This window comes from Pezoporus flaviventris, unplaced genomic scaffold, assembly GCF_033815535.1.
Source record: "Pezoporus flaviventris isolate CSIRO_AGI_PZ_B2104156 unplaced genomic scaffold, CSIRO_AGI_Pfla_v1 ptg000013l, whole genome shotgun sequence".
In the NCBI taxonomy this organism is placed as follows: domain Eukaryota; kingdom Metazoa; phylum Chordata; class Aves; order Psittaciformes; family Psittacidae; genus Pezoporus; species Pezoporus flaviventris.
The window spans coordinates 35,417,818-35,445,295 of NW_026892561.1; the positions used below are offsets into that span (position 1 = coordinate 35,417,818).

General features: G+C 44.1%; 2 protein-coding genes and 1 long non-coding RNA gene across 19 annotated transcripts in view; 2 read left to right on the top strand and 1 right to left on the bottom strand.

Annotated features, from left to right (window-relative positions):
- The first annotated feature begins 567 nt into the window (after positions 1-567).
- Positions 568-15,628, top strand: IGSF10 (immunoglobulin superfamily member 10). Its single transcript, XM_061452760.1, has 7 exons — positions 568-705; positions 1,130-1,374; positions 3,202-3,331; positions 5,201-5,591; positions 6,283-10,347; positions 11,425-12,325; positions 13,342-15,628. The coding sequence occupies exons 2-7, from the start codon at positions 1,181-1,183 to the stop codon at positions 15,248-15,250; spliced, it is 7,590 nt and encodes a 2,529-aa protein (XP_061308744.1). The 5' UTR covers positions 568-705; positions 1,130-1,180; the 3' UTR covers positions 15,251-15,628.
- Positions 15,629-17,332: 1,704 nt separating this feature from the next.
- Positions 17,333-27,478, bottom strand: part of MED12L (mediator complex subunit 12L) — a 154,561-nt gene continuing 144,415 nt past the window's right edge. For 7 of the 17 annotated variants that reach the window (XR_009743214.1, XR_009743218.1, XR_009743217.1 and 4 more), the window contains 6 exons: positions 25,722-25,942; positions 23,637-23,793; positions 22,540-22,605; positions 18,549-18,630; positions 18,220-18,367; positions 17,333-18,098 (listed from right to left, as the gene is read on the bottom strand). Coding sequence is in view for 10 of the 17 variants with exons in the window: in XM_061452721.1 (XP_061308705.1) it covers positions 18,220-18,367; positions 18,549-18,630; positions 22,540-22,605; positions 23,637-23,793; positions 25,722-25,942 (674 nt within the window). In the remaining 7 variants the exon portion in view is untranslated. Of the gene's footprint in view, positions 18,099-18,219; positions 18,368-18,521; positions 18,631-22,539; positions 22,606-23,636; positions 23,794-25,695; positions 25,943-27,478 lie in introns of those variants that run through there. The other 10 variants (XM_061452725.1, XM_061452718.1, XM_061452728.1 and 7 more) reach the window with 4 other exon arrangements.
- LOC133268919 (uncharacterized) lies at positions 21,135-21,858 on the top strand. The gene is made up of 2 exons (XR_009743222.1): positions 21,135-21,273; positions 21,716-21,858. It is a non-coding gene; the product is annotated as an uncharacterized LOC133268919 (long non-coding RNA).

A 27,478-nucleotide genomic window follows, 5' to 3' on the forward strand; every position in this document is an offset into this window, starting at 1 on the left:
AACTTCTGACCCTGGCTGCATAAGGACACGGTAATTTAACATTAATTAAAGCTTCTATTAAAATACAGTTGTGAAGTTTAGCAGTTCAAGAACGATTAGTGCCAGGTAATCACTTGTTAACTATCTGGTAATCTTTTCTAACACTTTCTTTCTTTAGAAAAGTGCCATCAACCTCGCCTGTGGCCCCGCAGAACCCGGGGAGCTGCAGCACTGGCAGAAGGTGATCCTTGCCCCGGCGCAATCGGCAGCCGTTCTAACGGGCCGCCGGCCCCTTTCCCGACACGAGTCCCCACTGGGGCAGTGGGGCCGGGGTCACCGGGGGGGGGGTCTGCAGGCCCCAGCACCCCCAGGCCCCATGTCCCCCGAGGAGCCACACTGGGGGCCTCTCCCCGTCGTCCACACCCCACACCCCCCCTTAGCCGCGCCGTCTCCGAGAACAGAGCCGGGCAGGAGCCTCCTTCGGCAGCCCCGGCCCCAACACCGCGTACCCCGCAGCGCGGCAGCGCCTCCCGGGAGGAGGAGCCGGCGGCGGCGGGACTCGCCCCGCCCGGCGCGGCTCTGCCCCGAGGTAGCGGCCCCGCCGGGCACTGCAGCCGCCGCAGAGGTCATACAGGTAGGGGCAGGCGGCGGCGGGGCGAAGCCTCGGATCCCGGGCGCCCCGCGGCCAGGTACACCAGCAGCGGCGGGCACCGCGCCCTGGCGCAGGTAGAGACGGGCGCCGGGCCCTGGGGAATCGCTGTGTGGCCGCAGCGGCCGCTCCCGCCGCGCGGGCTTTGAAATGAGTCAGTTTTGCTTGGAATAATTATTGGCAAGCGAGGAGCCGACGTGTTCCTTCCCGAGGATAAATTGCTCGCAGATCGATGAACGCTCCGCACAGTCGTGAGGTAACGACAGCCACATCCTTCGGTTTTCACGGCTGCTTCCTTCGAAAATGAAAACTTCACCTGTAAGCACCGGCACATCGCAGCAAGGCGAAGACAGTGTGAGGCTGTTTCTTTTAAATGACGAACGTTTTAGCACATTACACAGCTGGAAATACGAAGTCGTCTTGTTTTTTTAGCTTAAAACTGAGCAGCTCAACGTGGGTGTTACTAAACGCGTCTGTGTTTTGGTTTTTTTTTTTTTTCAGGAACCCATCTGCTCTTGCCGCGCAGGATGGTAGCATAGTGTTTTCTGCAGGATGAAGGCGCCAAGAGGAGGCAGGTGCTGGTGGCTGGGGACCTTCCTCGCCGCCTGCCTGGCTGCCTTTCCCGGCAGTACCGCCTGTCCCAGGCTCTGCGCCTGCTATGTCCCCACCGAGGTGCACTGCACGTTCCGGTACTTCACTGCTGTCCCACCGCACATCCCTCCAAACGTGGAGCGCATCAATCTGGGGTATGTTTAACATCAAGATCCTAAATGCACAGACCAGTTACCATTCAACACTTTGCAAAGCAGTAATTAATAGTTTCCAGATTTAGGGCTAAAATGAACCAAAGCAATAAGTAAATCTTAAGAGGTCAGTGCTCTGCTGTATTCAAAAGTAGTTGTAGTTACAGCTAGGAAAGCCTAAGACCACCAACACTAAGTGGAAATTTGGGGATGTATCACGGGCATGTAAGGACTTCAAAAAGTCTCGACCGTAAATGAATTCTTTTATATTACCCAAACATTTTGCATCTGCAACATGGAACTCAGAAGGAGTCTGAAACAGAAAGAATTGTTTCCGGGAAATGATAGTTCAGAGCTCAGGCAGTGGGCTGGAAAACTAGTACATGTGTTAAAATCTTCAGAGACTTTGCTATGACTTTAGCATGTCACACAATGCTGGTATCTGTGTGTTTATCTATCAACTTCATGGGAAATAACACTTGCCTGAATGTTTCAGCTTCCAAAGTGGTTCTGTTCTGTGGGTGGTTAAAAGGAATGGGGAACAAATTCTATATGGGCTCACTGACCTGTTAACAGGGTTTCCAACAAGTACAATCAAATTATGAGATTAATCAGCAATATTTGACTCATTCTTGCATCACTTTTGATCCGTATAACCTCCGAATCATCCAATATGTGTATGCAGAAAATGTAAAAGGAAGTTTTTGTTGAAGTTTTTCCCTTTATCTGCCTTATGCTTCCAGGCAACATATCCAGCTTCCAGCTCATGACTCCTCTCTGCCCTTTCCTTCCACTGATTTTGTCAGTGTTGTCCAGAAATGCTGTATGTAAAATCTGACAATTAAGTACAAGTACTTTTAGAGGGTTATGGGTTACCTTAGGAGGAGGACATGTGCCTGAAATACATTAATTACTATTATGGAAAGGCCATCTATCTGACTGATGATTTAATCTAATTTACTGTCACCACAGGGCATAGGAAGCGTAAAAGGACCATGAGAACAGTCTCTGCGTTAGCTAATCAGCTGATGCAAGGGGGTAGTAGTCATGAACTCAAAGGCATCACAGAGTAGGTACTCAGCATTTGCGAGGCTTACACACCTTGTACTAATGCTGGGACAGCATAGCATCACCACAGCCAATACTCAGGCTGGCTAGACTTAGATACAACCGATGGCCAAACCTCCCATAGCAGTGCAGCTCTAGTGTGAAGGGTGTTCTGTTTCATTTTTAGCTTGCTGTTTAAATCCAGCCTAGTCTATCCATACTGTATGTATACTCACGGAAAATAGGGGAGGCTGAGGCTACACCTGCATTAACAAGTTGTGGGCAACACCGAATACCTGCAGAATGGGAAGAAAACTCAAGATGTAGCCAGTGCAGGGATGGACTGCCAAGCACTCTTCAGAACCCACGTGCACTGTAGCTGAGGCCCAGCCACCATCGCATAGGTCCCAGGAGGCAGGTCACGCCCAGGACCCCTGGTTTTACCTGAGCCTCAGTGGACAGCAGAGGAGGCTCGCTCTTGTTCATGGACCTCTCTGTGATGCTGTAGTGTTGGGAAAGCCCTCGATTGAAAGAGGCATCAATGTATTACCAACCTTCACCATTACAGAAGCTCACAGCTCTTCTGCATTGAAGCCCAGACCTGGCTTCAATGAATTATTCCTGAAGGAATAGCTTATAATTTCATCTTGGCAGTCAGAGGTGCTGTGTACCTTTATGCATTTCCAAAGAGTTGTTCTTTTGTTTTGGTTTTGTTTGTCTGTTTGAAACTTGTGAAGTTTATGTCTGACTAAACCCAGGTCTGGGATGAAATGTTTGTTACAGATACAACAGCTTGCTCAGACTGACAGAAACAGATTTTTCTGGCCTAGAGAAACTGGAGTTACTGATGCTGCACAGCAATGAAATAAATACAGTCCCTGATAAGGTGTTCAATGATTTATATTCATTACAGGTAAGAACTAAATGACCTAATCTTAATTAGGAGATGACCTAATCTTAATTTTTGTTCTGACTTAAACAGTTTGCAGTAATATTGATAAATGGAAGCAGACCAGCAGTATGTAGCATTTTGGTTTCCTATTTCTTATTGTATCCACGTGAAAGATGAGGGAAATGCCTTTCCTTCCCAGGAGGGCATCCGAGTACAGTTTAAAGAGCGTGGCAGACATATTGGTAGGTACCTGTATCTTAAAGGACAACTGCAGTTTAAACTCTTGTTCACATGAGGGAGAAAGACTGCAGAACTCCAAGTACTGCAATTGTGGTAGGAAACTTGTATTTAGTTAATCTGTTAGTCGATTTTTTATCTTTTTTTGAGGACTTTTTGCCATCCACATTTCCCTTTCCCTTCAGGACATTATAGCCCTGTCCCTTTCTGTCCTTCATTAAAAATTGGCTCCTACTGAACATATTACATATAAACATTTAAATCCTTTAAAAAAACCTTGGGTTTATAATTTAGTATGTATTTGTGGACTTCTAAAATGCAGTGTTTGATGCCTGTTTTGTTCTTTAACTGAAATATTTCCTATTTATAAAATATTGACTATATTTACGTGTATTTTGAAAATTAGTAAATGTATGGTGTCATACAGGGATTCTGAAGCTGTCATCTCAGTATGTGCCATGTAGATACTCATATATAAAGAATTACTTAGATGATTATTTAGGAACAGCCATTCCCAACTAATTCAATGTACAGATAACACTTATTCTCCAGTTAAACTTTCATCTAGAGCTGTTGTTAACTGCTACAGAGCAGTAACGATGTTTTAGCTGTGATGAAGTAAGAACACAAGAGACCTGAACTGTTCCAACAGAAAACTCGGGATTTGCTCAGTTGCTGGTTATAGGATTAGGAGGGAAAAGCAGAAACCAGAGAAGCTGTGGAGCGTACAGATCTCCAGGTTGCATTAGTGCATACAAAGGGTAGCTCTGTGCCTGAAAGCTTGCTTGGTAACTCCTCACAACTGACTTAATAAAATAAGCTTTATGGAGTCCAACAGGCTTTCCCTCCCCTATCAACAAGGAAGATGGCAGCACAATTACAGACAGACTCATAGAATCATTTTATCATAGATATTTCTAATGGAATTATATTGGGCAAGTAAACTTGAACATTTTTGTGATTTTTCTACTTCTCAATAGTTTTCAAAATACAGAATTCGGACTGCAATGGTAGAATTCTAACAGGAAAAGTAACAACGAAAAGGGTGTCTTGGGCACCATATTTTATCCCTCAGCAATATGCCAGGTTTGTGCATCTCAGAGTTACGAATTTGACTTTTATCCAGTCAGCAGCAACATGGCACCTGAGAGCTAGGGTTAGGAAAGTACACACCTCAGATGACACAAATCCTGAAACTTGGGGCACACTTTGCAGATTCTGTTGGTTAAGCAGAAATCAAAATAGATTCTTGCATGCATTTTTATAGTCATAACACTGGCTGGAACAAAAATCACTACCACAGCTTATGGTCAAATTCTGCTTCCCCTTTTCGTAAGCGTAGCTTAATTGGGATGGTTTTTATTTCTTTTTTTTAACAAGAAATAAGCATGGTTTTATTTTATTTTTTAATCACTGCATTTTGTAAATGTGACTGCAGAAAGGTCACCCTGATGGACTGTTGGAACAAGAAGCATCCTTTTAGTCCTGCAACTAACATTGCATTTACTTCTCTTACTAAGTTTTTCCAATCAATCGCTGCCATTACTGGTCTGGTGAAGTCCTTGACAGGGTAACCATCAATCAGAATGTGTTAGGAGTCTTAACAGTATAACATGGCTTAATATTATACACTTATTACTTTTTCATCAACAGGTCCTAAAAATGAGTTATAACAAGGTCAGAGTTCTTCAGCAGGATGTTTTTCATGGTCTGAAGAGCTTGGTACGACTGCATATGGACCACAATAAAATTGAGTTTGTAAATCCCTATGTTTTCTATGGACTCACATCACTGAGGCTGGTCCACTTGGAAGGAAATCTACTTAAGCAGCTTCATCCAGATACTTTTGTCACCTTGTGCTATAGCCAAATATTTAAAATATCCTTCATGAAGCACATATATTTGTCAGACAACATGCTGACTTCACTGCCACAAGAAATGTTTTCCTACATGTCTGAGCTAGAGAGCGTTTACCTTCATGGAAACCCATGGTCCTGTGATTGCAACCTCCAGTGGTTTGCAGAATGGGCAAAAGCAAGACCAGGTGAGCTAAAGGCTTTGTTTATGCTTCTAATCATGTTATAGCATCTTGCTCTCTCTGTAACTGTCCTTTATTCATTTGTTTATTCTCCCAGAAAAGACTGGAAGACAGGAATTTTGCAGGTGCATGTAATCAAGATAAATAGATTAATAGCAGTCAGTTTTCCAGATTAAATGAATTTAGTGGTCTTAACCTATTCCAAAGTGCAGCTTAATGGAACACTTTCCTTGGACAGTCCAAAGCTTTTGTGCCCAGGGGACTCCACAGGGAATAAGGAAGCTAATTTTTATGTAACTGGTAAGAATGAAGGCTACATTGTACTTGATTTTTCCAAACAGAAGTAAGGAACAAGACTCAAGAACTTTTTCATTTGCTGCTCTGAGCAGAGGTTGCACATGATAGCATAGTGTCACTCTCGCCTTGCCAGAACCTGTGTCGCTCAGAACCAAGCTACAGCCGGGTACCCCAACAGAGCCTGCCTTGCACCATGTAGAACTGGGACAGAAGGATTCTGTATGGGGCTGCAGTAGCAACAGTCCTTAGGCAGTTTCACCAGAGAAAATTCATAGGTTTTCTTAGGTTACTTTAAGACTAACTTTGTTAAAATTCAAGAGAACAACCTGCTGGTAGTTAAATGTCTTTTTAATACTAAAATTCATATTACAAGAGCTTACGGCATTTTTCTTTCCTTCAGATGTTGTAAAGTGCAAAAAAGACAGAAGTTCTGGTGCTCATCAATGCCCAGTTTGTGCTAATCCCAGAAATCACGAAGGGAAAAGCTTAGTGGATGTTCCTTCTGCATCTTTAACCTGCACTAAGCCAGCCATACATGACTCCCTGAAATTTAAAAACCTCACAGTACCAGATGATGGGGATTTCAATTCCATATCTCCCAAAGAATTCATAGCTCCTATAGGATCCATGGTTTTGAACATGACCGACCAAGCAGGAAGCCGAGGTAACTTGGTTTGCAACATCCAAAAACCTAAAGAAATGTCTCCCATCTCATTTGACAAAGATGGCAACAGTACAGTGCTCAAAACAGTGTTCTCAGCATTTCTGGTATGTGGCATTGATTATGAGCATATTCAGCAGCTGTGGAGCATACTGGCACTGTACAGTAATTCTCCCTTAAAACTGGAAAGGAGTGCCCTAGCAACTAACGTGCCTTTTATTAGCTACAAATATAAACAAATCTACTCTGAAAAAGATGAACTTTTTACCAATATAGAGACTGAACTGAGAGCTGATCCACCTTGGTTAATGCAAAGCAAAGTGGCATTACAGCTAGACAGGACAGCAACCACACTTAACACCTTGTACATCCAGTACTTTACGGATGCTCAGATTATTTTGCCCAGTGCTAACAAAAGAGGAGTAAGAAATAACTGGGCCATCATCTCCAGGGACAACAAAACACGAACAGAGCACACTGTTTTAGTGGGGGGGACAGTAGAACTAGAATGCCAAGCAATTGGAGAACCAGCTCCTGCAGTAGAGTGGATACTGGCTGATGGGAGCAAAGTTAGAGCTCCTTATATCAGTGAGGATGGGAGAATCATAGTAGTTAAAACTGGAACATTCACATTACGGACAGCTGATACTTTTGACACTGGGCTTTATCACTGCATAGGCACAAATTACAATGATGCAGATACTCTCACATTTAGAATTACTGTGGTCAATCCTTACGTGGAACACAGCAATGTAAATGGAGCCCAACTTTCTGCATTTGTTGGCAGCACACTCTACCTTCCCTGTACATCCACTGCTGTTCCAGATGCTTCCATTAGTTGGGTATTGCCTGAGCATGAGATTCTTCATCTTTCTGTAAGAAACAAACATATTTTTGACAACGGTACCTTAAAAATACAAGGGGTAACAGAGCAAGACAGTGGGTACTTTCAATGTGTTGCAGCCAACCAGTATGGTGTTGATCTTTTGGTTTTCCAAGTGCTAGTTAGAAAGGATGAAACTGCTCTGAAGAAAAAGCAGATAGTTGTGGGAGAATGGGAAGAGGGTGATGGCTCTGGCAATGCAATGCTGGCCTCTGCTACAACACAGAAATATCCTCTAGCTACTCTAGCTCCCTTGACAGCTAATCAGGAATCTGCTGCCTCAGCATTCAGAAATCGGATTGCACAGACTGCACATAAAAGGAATGGCTACAGGAACATGACTTTCAGGCACTACAGGAACAAAATAAGCAGGCGGCTCAGAGGACACAGAAGGCAGTTTGTTTCCTCAGCCAGGAGAGTCGACCCACAGCGCTGGGCAGCCTTTTTGGAAAAAACAAAGAGGAACTCAACATCGATGGAAAATAGAGAACTTGCAACAAATCCACCTATTGAAGTCCACACGTTCTCAGATTTACCTGGAATTGAGGAGGAAACATCTGGTGATCTTGTATCTCTAGAAGAAGAATTCATGATTCCAGTAACAGAGACAGTCCCGGTATCTACTCTGGGGAGAGCAACAGAAAACATAGTAACTGCAGGGCCTGAGAGAATCATGAGTAACACTCCTGCTATTAAAACCTCTCTCCTTGTTCCAGAGGCAGTAACTCCTCTCCCCTATCCATTTTCACAGTTTCTGTCATCTGACAGCAGAAGGCCACAAACATATCTAAAACCTACAATTACAAACTCATGGGAAAGATCTGATTTAAGTCTAATATCAGCAAGTGGTGTAAAACAATCAACTCATCAGCAAATTCAGATTATTCAGAACATTACAACTCGTACACCCCAGGCCCCGCAGCAATATGGAAGACGAAGGAAAATTTCTGGTAGGAGGCGAATTGTTAGACCAGGACGTATTCCAAGTATGAAAGAGCACAGATACGATTTGGGGAGGCTAGGATCTGTCAGAGGAAATACAGCTGTGGCTGCAGATGTTCAACTGAATATGAAATATATGTCAAATTTACCAACTTTAAATAATTTAAGCAGCTCCATCAACCCATTTAGCCCAGAAGCACCTCTGTCCTCCCCCTCGATCACAAACATGCCATTGGAGCACCCAGCAGGTACTCCACAAAATACAGTGTTCCTCAGGAAAGAGGAAAATGAAGCTAGTGAAAGGGAGAAAGATACTACAGTCATGACTTTCATTGTGAAGGCCACCCCATATACTCCTGAATGGCAATTACAGAGCAGTGCTCCATTTCAGACAGGGACCAATACAGTCCAACCTTTTACCATCAGACTACCAACAGCAGCAACCCACACAGCTCATGTTGCTACAGATATTACGTATACTGTAAGCACTAAGTTATCTTCTACCCTTGAATCAGTCTCACCCAGCATTAAGCCTAGAATCTCACCAGAAAATTCCCAAAGAGGAAAAATTACTTGGGAACTTCTCATTGGAAATGGTGCGCAAAAAGAGGTTCTGAAGAAGCGACCAAAACAACAGACGGATAAGTTTCCATCAACAGAGGTATCGACCATGCATCCTAAAACTACAACATTGTTATCTGTGTTCAAAACGTCTCCTCTGCACTTTATGCCTACTTCAACAGGTGGGAATCACAGCAATGGTTTCTTGTCTTTAAACAAACCCATTCATTATGGCAATGCTAAATCAGAACATCTTCCCACTGCAAAACTGCATTCTTCCTCTAATCCTGCAACTAGTGCCACCAAAGAAATGTATGTAACTCATTTGAAGCCAACAGTTCGACCTGTTATTGCCCCTCAGACTGACACCAAAATCACCAAAAGTAAAACATACAGAATGGGAAAAAAGAGAGGTCAGAGGAAAAGGCTCCTTACGACACCTACTTCACAAAGCATGACTGCAGGCCACAGCACTGCAGTGATTCTGCCTATGAATACAGCCGTGCCTGTCATGACAACAGTTAAATCACTGACTATGCCTACAAGTCTTATGCCTGCAAAACCTCTCTCTGAGAGTGTGAGTGCAGTCTCAATGGCAGAAGTGCCAGCACTGTGGATCCTTAACACACCAGATGCTCGTCAGCTCACGCCTGCAGCAGCCATGGAGACACTGGCTACCCCTGTCAAGTGGAGGAACAGCCAGTCAGCTGTGCTACCACAGAGCCCCACCACACCAATCCAGACAACAACACAGCTTTCAAAGCCTTTCAGCACCCCAGGCACATGGCCTGCCACAGCCTGGGTGGCAGCTGGGTCAGAACCTGCTCAGCAAATTGAAGCCACCGCAACAGCAGGTGAACAATCATGGCCAAAACCAGAGAAGAGTGTTACCCAAGGCAACCAAGTAGCACAGCCCACATTCCCAGCAAGAAGTGTGTCAGGTGTTCCTGCTGCTAGCACAGACATCACTCCTGCCAGCATCCAGCATCCCACCCCACCACCAGCCCTCGCAGCAGTTGTGCCTCCTGCACATAATGAGAGAACCAACTCACCTCCGTGGGGGGCAATCAAATTCTGGCAGAAGCCATCTGCTAAAGTCACAGAGAGGGCCAACACACTGGCTATCAACACACTGACCATGCTGAAGTCATCACAGATCGCAACTCCGCATGTGCCTCTGTGGGGAAGTGATAAGGACAGTTCTGTCAAAGGTTGGTCTGAAAAGAGGCAAGATCAAGAAACTACCACCCCCATTCCTATAGCCTTGGACTCTTTGAGCAGAAAACATTTGGCAAAACCCAGAATAATTGGAGGAAAATTAGCTGCTTTTACTGTACTAGCTAATTCAGATGCTTTTATTCCTTGTGAAGCTACTGGTAACCCTCATCCAACAATACAGTGGACCAAGATATCAACAGGTAAGCTCGATAAACCTCTCTAGAATTTACCTTCCATTACAGTCATGTAATTTGGCAGATTTATGTGCCAAACCCAAGTATTGCATCATTTCAGAGTACCATGAAATATTGGTGAAAAGATGAACTTGGAGACAGTAAAAAAAGACAGATATCCCCAGACATCTTCTGGAGTATCTTACTAATACTGATGAAGTAGTTATTTATGGAAATTAAAAAAAAATATATCTATAATATACATTTAACTATAATTCTGTGCTTACTGTGAGAAGATTTCAGTATTTATTGTATGCTACTGGCTATTTCAGAACAGTAAGACAAGTAAAATCTGTCTGTGGTAACAAACCATCAAATCAAGTTAAAGCTGTGTTAAAATCATAGAATCATAGAATCGTTAGGGTTGGAAAGGACCTTAAGATCATCTAGTTCCAACCCCCCTGCCATGGGCAGGGACACCTTACGCTAAATCATATCACCCAAGGCCTTGTCCAACCTGGCCTTGAACACTGCCAGGGATGGAGCATTCACAACTTCCCTGGGCAACCCATTCCAGTGCCCCACCACCCTAACAGGAAAGAATTTCCTTCTTATATCCAATCTAAACTTCCCCTGTTTAAGTTTTAACTCGTTACCCCTTGTCCTATCACTACAGTCCCTAATGAAAAGTCCCTCCCCAGCATCCCTATAGGCCCCCTTCAGATACTGGAAGGCTGCTATGAGGTCTCCACGCAGCCTTCTCTTCTCCAGGCTGAACAGCCCCAACTTCCTCAGCCTGTCTTCATACGGGAGGTGCTCCAGTATTTTTGAATACGCAAAGCCTAGTCACGACTATGCTTGATTGTTTGGATATGCAAAGTCTCATCTGCTTTATCCAAACTTTGTCTCTACTGAGGGCTAAGTTTGGGTTTTACTTTAAAGCTTTGTCACTATATGCAAAATATGATTATTTCTGTCTTCCTCACTATTGCCTTGGTTATTTGGGCAAAGTAGATGAGGGTGGGGAAAGCGTTTTCAGGGGCTGAGTAAAAAGAATCAGGAGAGATTCTGACATGCTGTGCTGGTGTCCCCTTGCTTCTGTAGGGACCGATGCTCCAGAAAGCCGAGGCAACAAAGGATGGATAGTGTTTGCCAATGGCACGCTCTTCATCACCCGGGTAGGCCTGGAGGACCGCGGGCAGTACCTGTGCACGGCAGCCAACCCACATGGTGCGGCACGGCTCCAGGTCACGTTGTCGGTAGTGGACTACCCACCCCGCATCACCGGCAGCAGGTGGCAGCTCCTGACCGCTCACTCCGGAAAGCCCGTGGCAGTGAAGTGCAAAGCTGAGGGCAGGCCTCCTCCCACCATCTCGTGGGTTCTAGCAAATAAAACACACATCTCTGACTCCTCGGCAGGAAATAACAAAGTTCACATGGAAACAGATGGCACTTTAATTATCAAGGAAGTCACTGTTTACGACAGGGGCCTCTATACATGTATGGCTAAAAACACAGCAGGCACTGACAAGCTGATTGTAAAACTGCAGGTCATTGCAGCACCTCCTGCTATTCTGGAAGAGAAGAGAGAACGTGTTGAAGTAATGATGGGGGAAAATCTGAAACTCCCTTGCACTGTCGAAGGGAATCCTCAGCCCACTGTCCATTGGGTCCTCTCTGATGGCACAATGGTGAAACCCCTGCAGTTGGTAAATGCAAAGCTCTTCCTGTTCTCCAATGGGACCCTCCACCTCAGCAGTATCACCTCTTCTGACAGTGGGAATTACGAGTGCATAGCCACAAGCTCAACTGGCTCAGAAAGGAGAGTGGTGAGCCTTGTGGTGCAACACAGAGATACACTTCCAAAAATAGCTACTGCCTCTGAAGAAATGACTCTCTTGAATTTTGGGGATAAGTTGCTTCTGAACTGCACAGCGACTGGGGAGCCAAAGCCCAGGATCATCTGGAGGTTACCTTCCAAGGCAGTTGTTGACCAGTGGCACAGGTAGGAGTCTTTTGGTTCCCCCACCTCTTGGAAACTTCAAACACCGTCTTCCCTGGTGCTCATTTAAGAGATTGTTACATCACTGAAACAATATATTGGGAACTAAATTCACTTTTAAATGTTTAACAGTGGTGAAATATCTGTGACAATGGCTTGTTATTACGCATTATTCTATTACATTACTATATATTATACAATATATATTACATTATTATATTACACATAACAGGTCACATCAGTTGTCATAAGTTGGTGAGGTCTTACCAAAATGGATACAAGTCATATTTGAATTAAGGAAACTGATGTTAATCATGTATTGGCTGAATGGTGTTATTTTATAGGAGGAACAGTTATTTATAAGAGGTTTGTGAAGTGGGACTCAGGAGAAAAAGGCTTCTATAGTTGACTCTGCCAAGTCAACCTTTGAGCGGCTCTCCCCATGGCCCCTCCTACAGTAACACTGCACCTTTGCTTTGGGAGCGACAATCCCAGATTAGGATGCTCCTTGCAGGCTTACAAGAACTTGCAGCTGGGCTGAGAAATGAGGTCCAGGTTGGCTGTCTGCTGACAGGCAGTCAGAAAGCCATCACCCAGTGCTGATTGTCTTTCTGGGCAAGATGCAGCAGCACTGCCAGCTGCCCTGGCTGGGCCAAGTGTTGTGGGTTGTCCGCAGGGGGAAGAACAAGGGAGATGAGCAGAGGCTGGGGGAATCAGGGACATGAGGTTCAACAGGCTCATTTGTTCACAGAACAGCTTTTCAGCAAGGCAGAGGTAGCATGGTGCAGCTTTGCACACCTACATAGGGTCAGCAAGCACACAAGCATCAACATAGCAACAACAGCAGCAACTGCCTCAGGTTAGAACCCACTGGGTAGGTGGTGATTGGGACACAGTGCCTTTGGAGAGAACATCTGTATCGTGTCGTTCTATTAATACTGTCAGTCACTGTCAGTGCTCAGTATTTACTTCCAGCATTTTGCTCCATAATTCTTTTCCTCTTTCTCTCCCCCCAACAGAATGGGAAGTCGAATCCATGTCCACCCCAATGGGTCCTTGGTTATTGAGGCAGTTACTGAAAAGGATTCAGGTGACTATTTGTGTGTTGCAAGAAACAAAATTGGAGATGATCTGATACTGATGAAAGTCAGCATCACAATGAAACCAGCCAAGATTGACCAGAAACAGTATTTCAAGAAACTGGTGCCATATGGAAAAGATTTCAGAGTGGATTGCAAGGCCTCTGGGTCACCCACACCAGAAATATCCTGGAGTTTGCCAGATGGGACAGTGATCAATAATGCAATGCTGGCAGATGACAGTGGGCACAGGTCTCACAGGTATGTCCTCTTTGACAATGGAACACTGTATCTCAACAAAATTGGAGTAACAGAAGGAGGAGACTATACCTGCTATGCTCAAAACACCCTGGGGAGAGACGAAATGAAGATACACATTGCTGTCATCATGGCAGCCCCTCAGATAAAGCACAGTTACAAGACATACTGTAAAGTGAAAGCTGGAGATACGGCATTACTGGACTGCGAAGCTGCTGGGGAACCCAAGCCCCAAATATTCTGGTTGCTACCTTCCAGTGACATGATCTCCTCATCAACAGACAGACATTTCCTGCATGCCAACGGGTCTCTGTCAGTCAGTCAAGTCAAACTGTTAGATGCTGGGGAGTACATGTGTGTGGCTCGTAACCCTGGAGGGGATGACACAAAACTGTATAAACTGGATGTTGTTGCAAAACCGCCTGTCATAAATGGTTTATATTCAAACAAAACAATCATGCAGGTGACAGCAGTGAGGCATTCAAAGAAACAAATTGATTGTAGGGCAGAAGGGATACCTCCCCCTCAGATTATGTGGATCATGCCTGATAATATTTTCCTAACAGCTCCATATTATGGGAGCAGGATTGTAGTACACAAAAATGGAACACTTGAAATTCGGAACATAAGGCCTTCTGACACGGCAGATTTTATCTGTGTGGCACGTAATGATGGTGGGGAGAGTATGCTGGTGGTGCAGCTGGAGGTACTGGAAATGCTAAGGCGACCAATGTTTAAAAATCCATTCAATGAAAAAATAATAGCAAAACCTGGGAAAGCTACCACATTGAATTGTTCTGTGGATGGAAACCCTCCACCTGACATAAGCTGGATGTTACCTAATGGCACATGGTTTTCCAGTGGCATCAAGACTTCCCAGTTTCTCACAAGAAGCAATGGTACCCTTACGATCTATAATCCTGATGGAGACAAAGCAGGAAAGTACCGCTGTGCTGCCAGGAATAAAGTTGGCTACATTGAAAAGCTGATCATCCTGGAGGTTGGCCAGAAGCCCAGTATTCTCACTCACCCCACGAGGCCAGTGACAGGCATTAGTGGGGAGTCGTTGTCGCTTCACTGCCTGTCTGATGGGAATCCTAAACCAGCTACGGCATGGACTCTGCCAGCTGGGCACGTGCTGGATCGACCACAGATTAACAGGAAGTACATACTGCTGGAAAATGGCACATTGGTTATACGAGAAGCCACCATTCATGACAGAGGAAATTACGTGTGCAAGGCCTACAATAATGTTGGAGATTCCTCTGTAACCGTTTCTGTCATTATTGTAGCATATCCCCCAAGGATTATGAACAGGCCACCACAGACCATACACACAATGCCTGGTGCAGCTCTGCAGCTCCACTGCACAGCACTGGGAATACCCAAACCAGAAATTACCTGGGAATTACCTGACCACTCAGTAGTGACTACAGGTCACCAAGGCCAAGCATCAGAGAATAGAGTGCTTCGTCCTCCGGGGACGTTACTCATCCAGAGTCCCCAGCCCTCAGATTCTGGCACATACAAGTGCACAGCGAAGAACCATCTTGGCAGTGATTTCACAGTAACATATGTCCACATCCTTTGAAGTAAGAAATACTGCGTGAATGATGTGTTAACAAAATCTACAGCTGGACTGAGTTCATTCCTGGGATAAGTTTAATCAAAGGCAGCCATAGGCATTCAAGTGCCTAAAAACATGTACAGGATTCAGTCTGCAATGACTGTGCAAAAAAAGAGAGGAAGGACTTGAGGAAAGTAAGGTCTAGCAGCACTACTGAGAATTGGTTCTTTAAATTAAAACAGACTTAAGGCATTTTACTCTGCCACCAAACATTGAATATCAAACAGTTACTTTCTGGAAATGTACCTAGAGTTCTTCAGTAAAGGACAGACTTTTTCATATTAGTTTCATACTGTCCACCATATATGACTATCAGGAGCATGGGTCACATAAAGCAAGGGTACCTGAGAACTAAAAAGCTGATTTTTTTATTGTGATGCAGGTTACTTTCTCCATGTGTTTGAAGAAAGTTTATTTTGTTTGAAGAAAGTTTTCATGTTTAAAAAATATTTAGTATTTTTTTAATAAACTATCAATGGTGAAAAGAGTAGTAAAGTATTTTTAATAACACAGCTCTGTTTCACATTTGGGTTTTTTTTGCAGAACTTTGGAATGATATATCCAGAACAACTTCATTCTTATTTTTAAACAAGAGTACACTCTGTTTAGAAGAAGTATATGGACCACATATAGAAACACTCCACTCCTGGTTGGTATAATTTTCCTTCTGTATGTGAGTGGAAAACACCTTTGCAGTGATAGGCAATGGCTCCCTATATGTTGTACACTAATGAATCACTGACTGGTGAAATGAATCATTTGACTGGTCAAATAAATCTTTGGAAAATTAAGCCAGTAACTAAATCTCAGTTTCTTATCTTCTTCCTGAGAGATAGGTTATTGTCAGGGCAGCGTGGTCAAAATACATGCAATTCAGCATTTCCCCTTAAATTTGCAAATTGAAAATTGCAAAAACCCATGCATCCCATGGAAGCATTGCCACTGTCCCTACAACCCCAGCTAGTACACAGTAAGGTACCACTTACAAGTAGGGTCCATTATGAACCCCTCTGGTGCTTAGCAGCACCTGAGCTGCCTACAGCAACGTCTTGGCAGCAGCACACACGCCACTGTTGAGTAGTAGTGTAGTAGTAGCCACAAAACAGTTGGATTACACAAATCTCGCTGGTTAACATCTGCAATGGCTTTAGCTACTATGAAGAACAGTAAATCTCCTTAACAAAACCTGAATGTGAATAATTTTTACATGAGTAAGACTTACCCAACTACTGTAAAAGCCAACCAAAACCTACTTTTCTACAGATTTCTGTGCCTGGCTGTGCTGCCTCCCAGGGCCCTGGAAGCTATGCAGGGCAGTCTCCCCTTCCCCACAGAACATCAGTCTATGGTACCAGCTATAAATTCTTTGTATGGTAAATGAACCAAATTGAGTTAATACAAAGTTACAAAATATTCCCCTGTATATGCTAAATACTCTGCATGTTCCACTTTCAGAATGAATGCCTTTAAAAAAAACATACAGACGTAACTCCTGAATTGCTAATATATTTATACTGTTTTTTTCAGCTATGAGTAAAGTTATATTTGGACAGGTTTAGAGTAATAATGATTTCTTTGTGGTAATTTTGATTTCAAATTTACTTGTGGTTTTGCACTCAGCTGATAGCACTTAACCCTCACACCACTGAAACTCCCTCAGCAATCAAGACTCCAGCCCATACCTGGAAATACTTCCTGTGCAACAACGGCAGCGGACAGGGGTATCAGTAATGACTCATCTGGGTCAACTTCAGTGGAAAGAACTGTGTATTACAGAACTCCTGAGGCCGCAGATATGACTGGTGTCTTTTCCACCCTCCCTCTGTGAAAGCTGGTACAAGGTTTGGTACTGAAGGCATAGGGCGAGACACAGGGATTTGTTTTCTGAGGCTTTGCCAGAACTCGGAGATTTCCTTGCAGGAGTTGAGCAGAACTCGGAGGTTTCCTTACAGGAGTTGAGCAAAGTCCTCGATGCAGTGCCATGCTCTCCTTTAGCACTGATCACCAGTGCGCTTTGTATTAAAAAGACCAAATAGGAAACACTGCTACTTCTAGTAGGTTTATTAACATTACACTGTGTCTTTTAATATAAACTTTAAGAAGTTCTAATACAACCAATAAAACCCACTTCAGCACCTTCTTACCACAATAAGAGCAAGAGAAAATTGGTACTTTAAACAAAGAACTTCATAAAGTGCATATGAAAACTGCAGTCAAATAAACAATTTAAATTGATGCTTGTTCTACCAACAAAGAAAGAGGTGAACATTCTAATGAACAAATTAACTTCTATGCCAGAATCAGAAGTGCCTTTCAGTTCAGTAGTTTGGTCCAGTGCAGTTCTTTTTTTTTTTTTTAAAAAAAAGGGAAAAAAAAAGGAACAAAACCAAAAAAGCAACAAAAACCCCAAAACAAAGAATATATAAAAAGAAGTGTTTCCCACAAACAAGTCCAGCATTCTTTGTCCACCTTATAAGTAATAGGACCTAAAAAGCACCAAATTCATAAAATCTGCAATAACATTCTTCAAATAGGCCCACAAATTCATACATTTAAATCTAGTTAAATGCAAAAAAAAATCCCCTACCCCCAAACCCACCTTGTTACATATTCACATCAACTGCAGCACAAAATATAATTATTGAAATAATAAGAGAAGAAAACAAAAGTCTGCTTTCTAGCAATAACTAGTGCATTGACTTTTGAATGTTCTGTTCTTCAGTGCAAACATAGCCTTACGCCTCCCTCCCATCTCCAGCTCAGAAGTGTGATGGGTGCCCATACTGGTTCACTCCTGGCTGTGGCTGGTTACCTGGTGGATAAAGCAAAGGGAAGTGATATTGCCTCACAGCTGCGTTCCACAGCAGTACAGAAAACATGGGTGTTTCATGCAGCAGTAGCTGACTTAACAGTCACGGCACTCCCTTACACACCTAACACACACCAGAGGTGCTCAGTTCCCTGGGGACTTTGCCTGTGTTAGGATTGTAGGAGGAGAAAACGTGGTAAATCATGACAAGGCCACCAGCACCTGTCCTGCAGGTGACCTGAGTTCCTCTGGAGACCAGCCTGTGGGATGCACTAGCACCAGAATTTTGGTATTGCATCATTGCTGGGATGGGTAACCAGCTGTCAGCAGCTAAATTTCTTACACATATATATGGCAGCATTTAAATAAGCAGAACACCTCCAGAAAGATAATTCCACATTCAAATATACCTATGTATCTACATACATCTATATAAGCGTGCATCTCACGTACTGGAGAGCTGCTTCTGGAGCTGCCTGACCAGCGCGGCTGTCTGTTGTTGCTGCTGTGTCTGCTGTAAGCCTTGCCTTGGAAACTGCAAAAGAAACATGAAAGAAGAAATAAATAGGTGCGGTGTTAAGTTCTGTGTCAGATAACTGCAGAAGAGTTCAGCTTGTTCGACCCATTGGCTGCTGACAGAGCCCTCCCTGGACATGGGGCAGCAGACAGCAGATGTTTCTCCACAGTGGGCCCTGCCTGGCTTCTAACAGCACAGCAAGGACACATGGAACACACTTGGAGCTTCCAGAGCATTTGTTCTGTTTATTCCCTTAGACACCAAGATGTGTGAGATCTCGCACATTTCCAGCTGTATTACAAGTGTCACATGTCCAGCTGGGTAAAGCGGACAAAGTCAGTCTCTGTCTCTTCCAGTTCTGAGGATGCCAGTCACTCTAGGCAGCTTTACTGTCTGCATTGTGCAAAGGCAAGTCAAATCAAATTAACAGCCTTTTTTAGCATTTTTAAACACTTACGTGTACTTGAAACAGTCAAAAAGAGGCTTCTAGAGAAACATTTTCCCCAGGGCAGTGGCACTTCAGATGTGAGGAAGGGTAAGCTTTCCATGCTTCTGGCTGTCATTCAGGAAAAAACTCATTCTCCATTAACAACTTCTATTGGTCATCAACATGTATGTCAGAGCACTGAATATACTGCACACCACACTACTGAGGTATGACAGATCGACATGGCGCAGATCATCTGTTTGTGCCATAGGGATGGACACCTCTGGGGGCAGAGGTCTGTGTATAGAACCAGCACTTCTTCCCTTGGAAAATACGTCACCCATGTGAAAGAAGAATGTCTGTGCACCGGGTACCTCAGACTCCAGAGGGCAGAGCACTGAGGGCACAGCTCCCCAGTGGTTATCTGCTCCTGGGAGGGAAATCGTGACCACTACAGGCACTGTTGTACTGGGAGGCACAGACCAGACCAAGCCTCCACCTGTCCTGGGTTCAGCAGTAGCAGTCATGTTTTTTCCTTTGTGTTAACTGGTGCAGTGCTGTGTTTTGACTTCTAGCTTGAGAACAGTGTTGGTGAAGCCGATGTTTTCGGTTGTTGCTAAGTGATGTTTACCCTGACCAAGGACTCTGTGAGGCTCATGCTCTGCCAGGGAGGAGGGGAAGCTGTGAGGAAGCAGAGACGGGGCGCCTGACCCGGGCTAGCCGGGGAGGTATTCCATACCACAGCACGTCATGCCCGGGGTGGGGGGTAACTGGGAGTTACCCGGAAGGACAGGGGCTTCCGGGTGGAACTCGCTTTCTTGGCCGGTGGTATCGTATTCTCTTCCCTTGTTATTTTCCCTTATCATTGTTTTAGCTGATAGTAGCGGTGGTGATTTGTTGCTGGACTGTTCTTGTCTCAACCCGTAGGAGTTGCACTCTCTCGATCCTCCTCCCCGTTCCTCCGGGAGCGGGGAAGGGGAGAGCCCCGGTGCGGGGGGGGAGACGGACACGGACCTTGATTGTTGTCAGCTCGGCACCACTCACTGGGAGTGAGTGAACAAGTTACCTGACTGGGTTTAAACCACGACACCACCACATACTGTCTTGCCAATCCCCAGGGCCTCTCAGCTCTCTAGATCTGTCTTCCACATCCCAGAATTTTCCTTCTCATTAGATCTGGTAAAAATGCTCCTAATGAAGTAACATTTTATGCTTCTGCACAAGGATACACAATTACCTGACTAGTGTGAAAACCTGATGTATTGAATAAAACTGGAGTTATTCAATATTCTAATAACATCATACACACCACAGAAAACGCCCATGCTGTGTTTCAGTGAAACCTTTTGCTTACTGAAGGGAGTTTCAGTGTTTTATGAGATTTCAGCATTTTTTCCCTTTCTAAAACCAAATCCTTTACTTAGAATACATTGTGTAATCTTCTGGCTAACAGTTCTTAGTAAATGCTGAGGTTAGTCAAAAGCATTAACCACCTCAGGGTTTCTTGCACTTACAAGCTGCCTCCAAATTTCTCTATCACATCCTGTTGATTAATGCTTTTAAACTCAGAAACTAGCACTTTCAGCATAACTGTATTCTCCATTTTTCTACAGCAAACTTTCTCTAGTTATCTTCACCTACCTTAGATTTGTCTGGAAAAACTGCCCAAATAGAGGAAACAAGCATAATGACACTGTAAATTCAGTGGACGTGTCCATAATAATCATTTGGTACCGACAGTAATTGGTAATATCACTCATTAAACTATAAAAGGCTCCAGTTCAGCATAAAGGAGTGTCTCAAAAGTAATTTTGTTTGTGCAGCTGTCTTCATGCAGCTCTGTTTTATTCCTAATGATTAAATTTTAAAGGATCTTCAAACAACAAACCCCATTTTTCCCCAGACTGTTAGCAGTACAACCGAAAAATCAGAGGTCCAAAGTCACTAATGGTCTCCTGTGACATGAGCCAAGGCCAGACTGGAGCCTGGCAGCGGTGGAGCTGCCAGTGTCCACACTCGACACCAGAGGGAGCGTGGATGCTCCTCCAGACATAGCAACGTGGAGAAACGCCACCACCAGCACCCTGCATTTCCAAGTGAATGCTTTTCCTAGTGTTACAGCAGAAACTACTTCCACATGTAGCCTCAGTTGTAGACAATTGCCCTGCTTTCACTTCAAAATATCACAACTACAGAAAAATCCATCAGTTTATATGCATCAGAAGCAACTACAGGTATTTCTTACCAAGTTTAAGGTTTTTAAGTTAGCAAGGGCTATTCATCATTATGATGACATATTAATTAGGAAAACTTATAAAACCACATAGCACAGCAAGCATAAAGGGAAGAAATCGTTCCTGCAGTCTCGGCCTGCTGCTTTGGGACTACTGAAAAGTATCATTAGACCCCCAGAAAAAGAGATTCCTGACTTTCCAGGGGGGCTTAACAGCACTTGGTTCTGTATCAGATTTTCAAAACAGTCCTTTATTTATACTGCACTAGGAGTAAGACCGAGGATGACTTTAAGGTCTCTCATTGTTTTCCCCTCTGAGTTCACACAAATAGATTTAAGGTAGCTAGTCTGGACAGTCTTATTTTACTAGTGACGAAAGAGACACACAGAATTAGAAACACATCAGTACCCTTTTTTTTTTTTTTTTTTTACTATATCCCCAGGTAACTCTCAGAAGAACTGCAATGGATGGTTATCTGTATCATCTGGGATATTAGCCACCAGTACTGACTAGTTTTAAGTCAATACTGCTAGGTGCAACTTCAAAAAAGATATGTTGAAATGAAACATTTGAACTTTTCCTACACATACGCAGATCTTTTTTCAACCAAAACAACACGTCATCATTGGCCCAACTTTGGTATCAGTTTTGACCAAACTGGTGAATGAAGCATGGCAGTGCAGGAGACAGCATGTGCTCCAGTCCTAGAAGGAGTGTCTTTGGGCAGCAAACTCAACCACGCTGTGGCAGAGCCACTGTGGGTGAGCAGGGCAGTGCACATGCCCTCCTTGCCAAGGCCTGCATACAAAGCAGCACCTGCCTCCCCATCTGAGCTCAGCAGTGTGACACCTCAGCACATGTGCAACCCACTTCGTGCCATGTTTTGGCAAGATGGATGCACTTCCATGGTTTTCTGTGGACAGATGCAGTCTGCTCCAGCCCATAGTCAGAGCCAGCCAGGAGCTCCCCAGATACACTAGAGGCTATTGAGCCCCAACTAATACACTGTTACCACAGCTGCAGCTTGCAGCCAGCTCAAGACACAGCAAAACGGGCCTGTCACCACCCGCACTGGGCACCCACCCGTCCTGCCTTCAGAGCGGTGGAGGAATGGCACTGCAGGCAGCAGCACTGGCATGCAGGCAACGGTGCAGGGAAGTTTGCACAAACCTCATCTCCCAGGCTGCCATGCTGCTGTAAGTGACAAACCCCACCCTGCCACTACCCTTGCACCCCCCAAAATATCTGTCAGTTGCCTCTGCTTACCAAAGGCTGCTGTGGTTGCATGGGCTGGAGACCAAGTGCCTGCTGCTGCCCTGGCTGCTGCTGCAACTGAGAGACAACAGGCATTGAAAAATCATAAAAATAAGAAATATGGGGAGAGACTTCTTAGCAGGGCCTGTTGCAATAGGATGAGGGGTGATGGTTTTAAACTAAAAGAGAGGAGATTCTGGCTGGATGTGAGGAAGAAATTTTTTAAGGTCCCTTCCAACCCATACTAATCTATAATGCTATGATTGAAACAAGAATGACCCAGCACACACACTGCCTCAGGGAACAACTACGAGCCAGGCAGTGTGGCTTTTCATGACTAATTTCCAGCACAAGATCTTGGCTTGCTAACAGCACTGGTTACTGAAGGCCCCATTTAGGAGATCAGCCTCACAGCTCCCCACTTTCATTGTCAGCCACACCAAGGCTGACAAGGAGCTTTGTTAATAGGAAAAAAAAACCAACAATAACCTCAAACCCTGGTATATTTAGTTTACTACAACACAAAAATATTTAGATAAAGTACATTATCATTGGACAAGAATTGGCACAGACAGCTATTGCATTTAAATGACAACATGAACCTAATCAAAGGGCTACAGGAAGGATTTTAATGTAACATATTTCCCCTGTGCCAAGCACTATATATTTAGGCGATAAACTGATACTTGCCTCTGAATTAAAAATATATCAGCAAATCAGAATATAGGAAATAGGCCAGGAAGCAAACCCTTCGGTTTAATTGGCATACATTATAAGGCCAGATAGCACAGCCACTGCTTTTGTCTCAGCACATTCAGCTAAGCCATTCTCAAATTTACCTTCTCCAAAGGCATTCTACAATCTTGAAAAATGAAAGTACTGTATTTTACATCTGTCCAGAATTCTCTTTTGGAAATTCCAAATGTAAACAATGTATTACTGTACTCAAGTAAAAGTTCTATGATTCTATGATTTACGGCACCAGGCTCTGATGCTTTTAGACTTAAAGGCACGTGCAAGTGTGTAACACCGTCACCTGATACAGTCACATTTACACTCCCCTCCTGCACTGAAATACCCCTTATCACCAGTGCAGCCAAATCCCTCACCTGAAAGAGTCTCTGCTGTCGCATCTGCTGCTGTCTCTGTCTCACTGGCTCCGGAGGCAGCTGTACTGAATTCAGGGCTGGATGAGGACTTGCGGTCATTGCACTGTCCAGTCCCCCTCCAACCAGTGAATTTGGCTGCAAAGGCTGATGGCTCAATCTGATTGAGGAAAAATATAATGGATTATACTTCATTTACAGACCAAACACAAGTTAGTCTAGGAGTACCCAACTATAAACTGCAACATTAGACTTCCATGGATCTAAAAGACACTATATTTTACAGGAAGAATGTATTTCCAAATCTGAATGCTTTGAACAACATTCCATAACAGAAACTGTACCATGCTATTGCTCAGTTACTGATTTACATAATAACATGTTTCTCTAAACAAGAACAGATCCAAGCACTCAATTCTTGCTTTACTAGGGAGAGTGATGACTTTCTACATTTCTAGCAAGAATTCCACATAAGCATTAAAATGTTCTCCAGACCAAAATGTCTCATAGTTACATTACCATGAATTTAAAATCAGCCATCACAAGGTGGTCTTTTTACTTTCTAAAATACTGAAAAAACACACCAAGCAAAAAATACTTTCTTTGGATCTTTTGGGAGTAATTAACATCGACAAAGCAGAAAGACATACACGGAGAGAACATGTTAGCTAGCTTGCAATTTATCTTGCCTGTTTATAAAACTCAGAAAAGAGAAGGCAGTTCAGGTTAGCAGCTGTATTCCTAATGCAAGGCACCTGTAGGTTTTCATGCAAGGCTTTCAACCACAGCTTTCTGTAGGTTTTCATACAAGGTTTTCAAACAAGTCAAGGCCAAACTTTTTGAAGAGGTACAAATGTCCCAAATTGAACATGCTCTTAAGATATCCAGGCTTGCAAGAACTTAAAAGAAATTAAGGAAACACTGATTTCGTTAAATAACAAGGATTGTGAGAGTATTGCATAGCTACATACATGATGCTCATATTCTGCTTACAACAAGCAAATCATCCAAGCACACTTGAACTTAGCATCTAAAGGAGACTTTAGTTTTGAGATCAGAGCTGAAGCAGAAAAAGAAGAGTATCTGTACTTGGTAACATCAGGGGTACTGCAGAATGAATGGCAAAGAAGAAGGGAGACAGGCCAGAAGCTCCGCTGACAGGCCAGACCACCTTCTGATGACCAACGTCTATGTGCTTCTGTGCTGTTCAGTGAACCTGTGACCCACACATGGGGAGAGGGCTGCATTGCACAGCAGCTACTTCACCTACAGCTGGACGGTGCCTACTGAGGCAGACCTTGCAAATTTTGACTTCACACATACACACACCACACTCTCTTTAATTTGAGCCTGTGGCTTTTGGGAGTCACTCTATTGAACATGTCTATTCAAAATGGAAATTTCTGGTTCAGACCTGTAGTGTCAGTTCGACAACACCAGACTATTAGAAAAAAAAACCCAAAACCAAACAACATACTTGATTCAAGATTGCAATTGGAAACTCCAGTTTTCCACCCTGCTTACTCTGTAACACTCTCTTTTACAGATTTCTTTCCTGCTTAATTTGTCTTCTCTTTCATTACATTTCTTTATCAATGAATTTTTCCTGTTTCTCATAGGCACTGCAACTCAGCTACTTCCAAACTGAAGTCAATTTAGTCTATTCAGGCTTAAACAAAATTTATTTTTCTATTGCTAGTTAAACTACCAAGTTGTTCTTACATTTTCCTGACTACAGACCCTTTGGTAAACCTGCAATATTTATGGTGTAACACCACACACATTAGCATAATATGGATACCATATTTGTGTGTGTAGTGAAATAGGATCCAACAGCTAACTTTAGATAGATTTTTATGTTCTACAAACACACAGGATAATTGGGCTACAACACGTGCCAAGACCAACTTAAAATTAAATGAGGGAAAAAACAAGGGGAAATTGGAGAGAAAGGCCTATTGCTAATCAGACCAGTGTTAACTTCATTTGGATTAATACACTTTATTTTAAATAAAGTTTTAGACCTCAAAACAAAGTTGCCATTAAAATCCTGCAGTGTTACCAGCTGGGAGAACTGCAGAAGCTCACCGTTGCGAGCCTGCCAAAGGCTGGACATAGGCAGCTGCCTGCTGTTGGATGTATCCACTGGGCTGCTGCTGCATCTGCCGCAGCCTTTCCATCAGAGTGGGGCTGGAATGCGCTGCTGAGTATGTTCGAGGGTTGTAGCTGGGGGAGAGCACTACACCGCCAGGCTGCTGCTGCTGCAAAGGCATCTGAGTGCTGTACATGGTGTATCCATGAGGCATGCTCTGCAGGGAGACAGACAGGAAAGTTGACTTCGCTGTGCCCCTATTTAAATTAGCCTAACTACTAAAGAAAGAGACCACCCTGGCCCTTCTCAAAGTACCAAAGCCTTGAGAACCAGAGCAAGTCAGTGAGATGCACTGCTGCACCCACAAACTGACCTGTGGGTCCCTCACTCTGGCTGTACCCCACTTCTGCTTGTGGGTTCAGGCAGCTACAATGTGGTCACACACCGCAGGATGGAACCCACACCGTGCTACCCTTCCCCGAGTGGCACTGAGCAGGAGCGGGGTTCTGGTCCACAGCCCCACCTCTCTCTCCATTTCCCATCCCCAAATGACCTCTATACCAGGTGTATCATATGCCTGCATACAAATGCATGTAGTATGGGGAATAAACAAGAGAAACTGGAGATGTGTGCACATCTACAGGGATATGATATCACTGGCATCACAGAAACATGGTGGGATGGCTCCTATGACTGGAGTGCTGGAATGGAAAGTTATAGGCTCTTTAGGAAAGACATGCAGATGGTAAGGGGATGTAGCAATTTATGTCAATGATAGGCTGGAGAGTACGGATCTCTATCTGGGGAGAGGTGATGAGTCAACAGAGAGTTTGGGGGACAGGGTCAAAGGGAGAACTGTGATGGGGGGCATTACTGAACATGTTTAGTACAGGACTCCTGATGAGGAGGACTGTGTGAATGAAGCCCTCTAAGACAGATAAGAGCAGCTTCATGCTTGCAGGCCCTTGTCCTCATGGGGGGCTTCAACCACTCCGACATCTATTGGAGGTATTGTACAGTCCAGCACAAGTAACCCAGGAGGTTCCTTGATTGTGTGGAAGACAACCTCCTCCTGCAAGTAATAGAGGAGCTGACAAGGAGAGGTGCCATGCTTGACCTCATGCTCACTAACAAGGGGGAGTTCGTGTGGAATGTGACACTGCAGAGCAGCCCTGCCTGCAGTGATCATGAGATGGTCAAGTTCAAGATCCTCATAGCAGTGAGAAGGGCATGCAGCAAGCTCACTGCCCTGGACTTCAAGAGAGCAGAATTTGGCCTCTTCAGGAACCTGCTCAGTAAGGTTCCATGGGATACAGCCCTAGAGGGCAGGAGTGCCCAAGACTGCTGGTTGATATGCAAGGATCACCTGCTACAAGTTCAGGAGCATTGCATCCTGACAAGAAGAAAATGGGGCAAGAAGTCCAGGAGGCCTTCATGGATGGATAAGGCGCTGCTGAGAAAGCTCAGAAGGAAAAAGTAAGCTTATAGAAGGTGGAAATGAGGACAGGCAGCCCAGGAAGAATACAGGGATGTTGCCTGGGAAGCTAGGGACCAGGTCAAGAAAGCTGAGGCTCAGTAGAAATGAGTCTGGCCAGGGATGTCAGAGATAACAGGAAGGGATTCTGTAGGTGTGTTGCTAACAAAAGACAGACTAGGAATAATGTGGGCCCTCTCCAGAAGCTCTCAGGAGAAATGGCTACCCTGGATTTGGAGAAGGCTGAAGTTCTCAAAGACTTCTTTGCCTCAGCCTTCA